Consider the following 1,405-nt stretch of genomic DNA (forward strand, 5'->3'; position numbering starts at 1 on the left):
AGGAGGGGGAGGCTGGAATATGACAGCTGCTTTAATAAATACAGGACAGACAGAGAATTATTTTGCCCCTGCAAATTCCAACCCTTTGATGCCAACACAAAAGAATTTCGAAAAAAGAACTGTTCCCAAACAGCTCCAGAGTCCCCCCACAGCGTTTGGGACAGATTTCTCGACCCAAAATGAGACACTAAACCCTGAAAATTCGCCAGCGTTAATCCCAAAATTAGAAAACTCACAAAAATGTTTTGATAATTTTCAATTAACAGACTGGGATGAAGTCAGAGGCCAGGTTTGCAAAGAAGAAAGTCTAAATCCTCTAGCTGTGCCTGTGCTGTTCAGCCAGCAAGCCGGTGGTCCTAGAACACGGGTTTAAAATGTAACACCGTGTGGTAATGTGGTGATTCTTATAGGCTGTGTGGAAATGCTGTAGGATTTGTGTCATTGAAACATCAAAGCGAAACCTCTGCTGATTCAGCTCGTAAAAAAATCATTGATGCATAAAATCCAACAATAATTGTCAAGAAGGAAAAGGGGAAGGAGGGAGGACTGGGAGAACAGAGGAAGAAGAAAAGGCAGCCCAACCCCATAAATGCACACGAGACGGTTTAACTCTTTCATGAAGCATTTGCACCCTTGTGTGGGGAAAAAAAAAAAAATAAAAGTGGATGTGGGAAAAATTCTATGGGAGCTGGAGGGAGATGGAATTAAGAAAAACCATCTCTTTTCCACGTTATCTATCTTGGATGGAAGCTTCTGGTCCAGCCAGCAGCTTGGGAGCGTCTTCATTTGCAATATTCCTTCCTGAAATCTGAAAGCAAATGGAAAAGGGGGTCAGCACCCAGAGAGAGATTTCAAACCATTCCAAATAGCACAAAAATATGGATTTATTCCTAGGCTGAGCATTTGCAGTCACCCACGACCCTGATATCAAAAAGCTCCCCCAGCGAGACAGACTGGGGGTAAATTATTGCCCAAGAAAAATTCCAAATTTGTGCCATGCCCAAAGCTTTAAAAATCACTGCTTGTATCTTGTGGAAATCAATAAAATTTCCAATTTTTGCATGCCCAAAGCTTTTAAAATTACTGCTTGTATGTTGTGGGAATCAAGAAAAATTCCTATTTTTTCCATGCCCAAAGCTCTTAAAAGCCAAATCACTGCTTGCATCTTGTGGAAATCAAGAAAAATTCCAATTTTGTGCCATGCCCAAAGCTTTTAAAATCACTGCTTGCATCTTGTGGAAATCAAGAAAAATTCCAATATTGTGCCATGCCCAAAGCTTTTAAAATCACTGCTTGCATCTTGTGGAAATCAAGAAAAATTCCAATTTTGTGCCATGCCCAAAGCTTTTAAAATCACTGCTTGTATCTTGTGGAAATCAAGAAAAATTCCAATTTTGTGCCATGG

At 40.4% G+C, this 1,405-nt stretch overlaps 1 protein-coding gene across 1 annotated transcript in view; it reads right to left on the bottom strand.

Moving 5' to 3' along the window:
- Nucleotides 1–13: 13 nt before the first annotated feature.
- Nucleotides 14–1,405, bottom strand: part of MXRA8 (matrix remodeling associated 8) — an 18,147-nt gene continuing 16,755 nt past the window's right edge. The window contains exon 10 of the mRNA XM_031062563.1: nt 14–808. Coding sequence (XP_030918423.1) covers nt 783–808 — 26 coding nt within the window. The 3' untranslated portion in view covers nt 14–782. The remainder of the gene's footprint in view (nt 809–1,405) is intronic.

Source organism: Geospiza fortis, unplaced genomic scaffold (assembly GCF_000277835.1).
Source record: "Geospiza fortis unplaced genomic scaffold, GeoFor_1.0 scaffold662, whole genome shotgun sequence".
NCBI lineage: Eukaryota > Metazoa > Chordata > Aves > Passeriformes > Thraupidae > Geospiza > Geospiza fortis.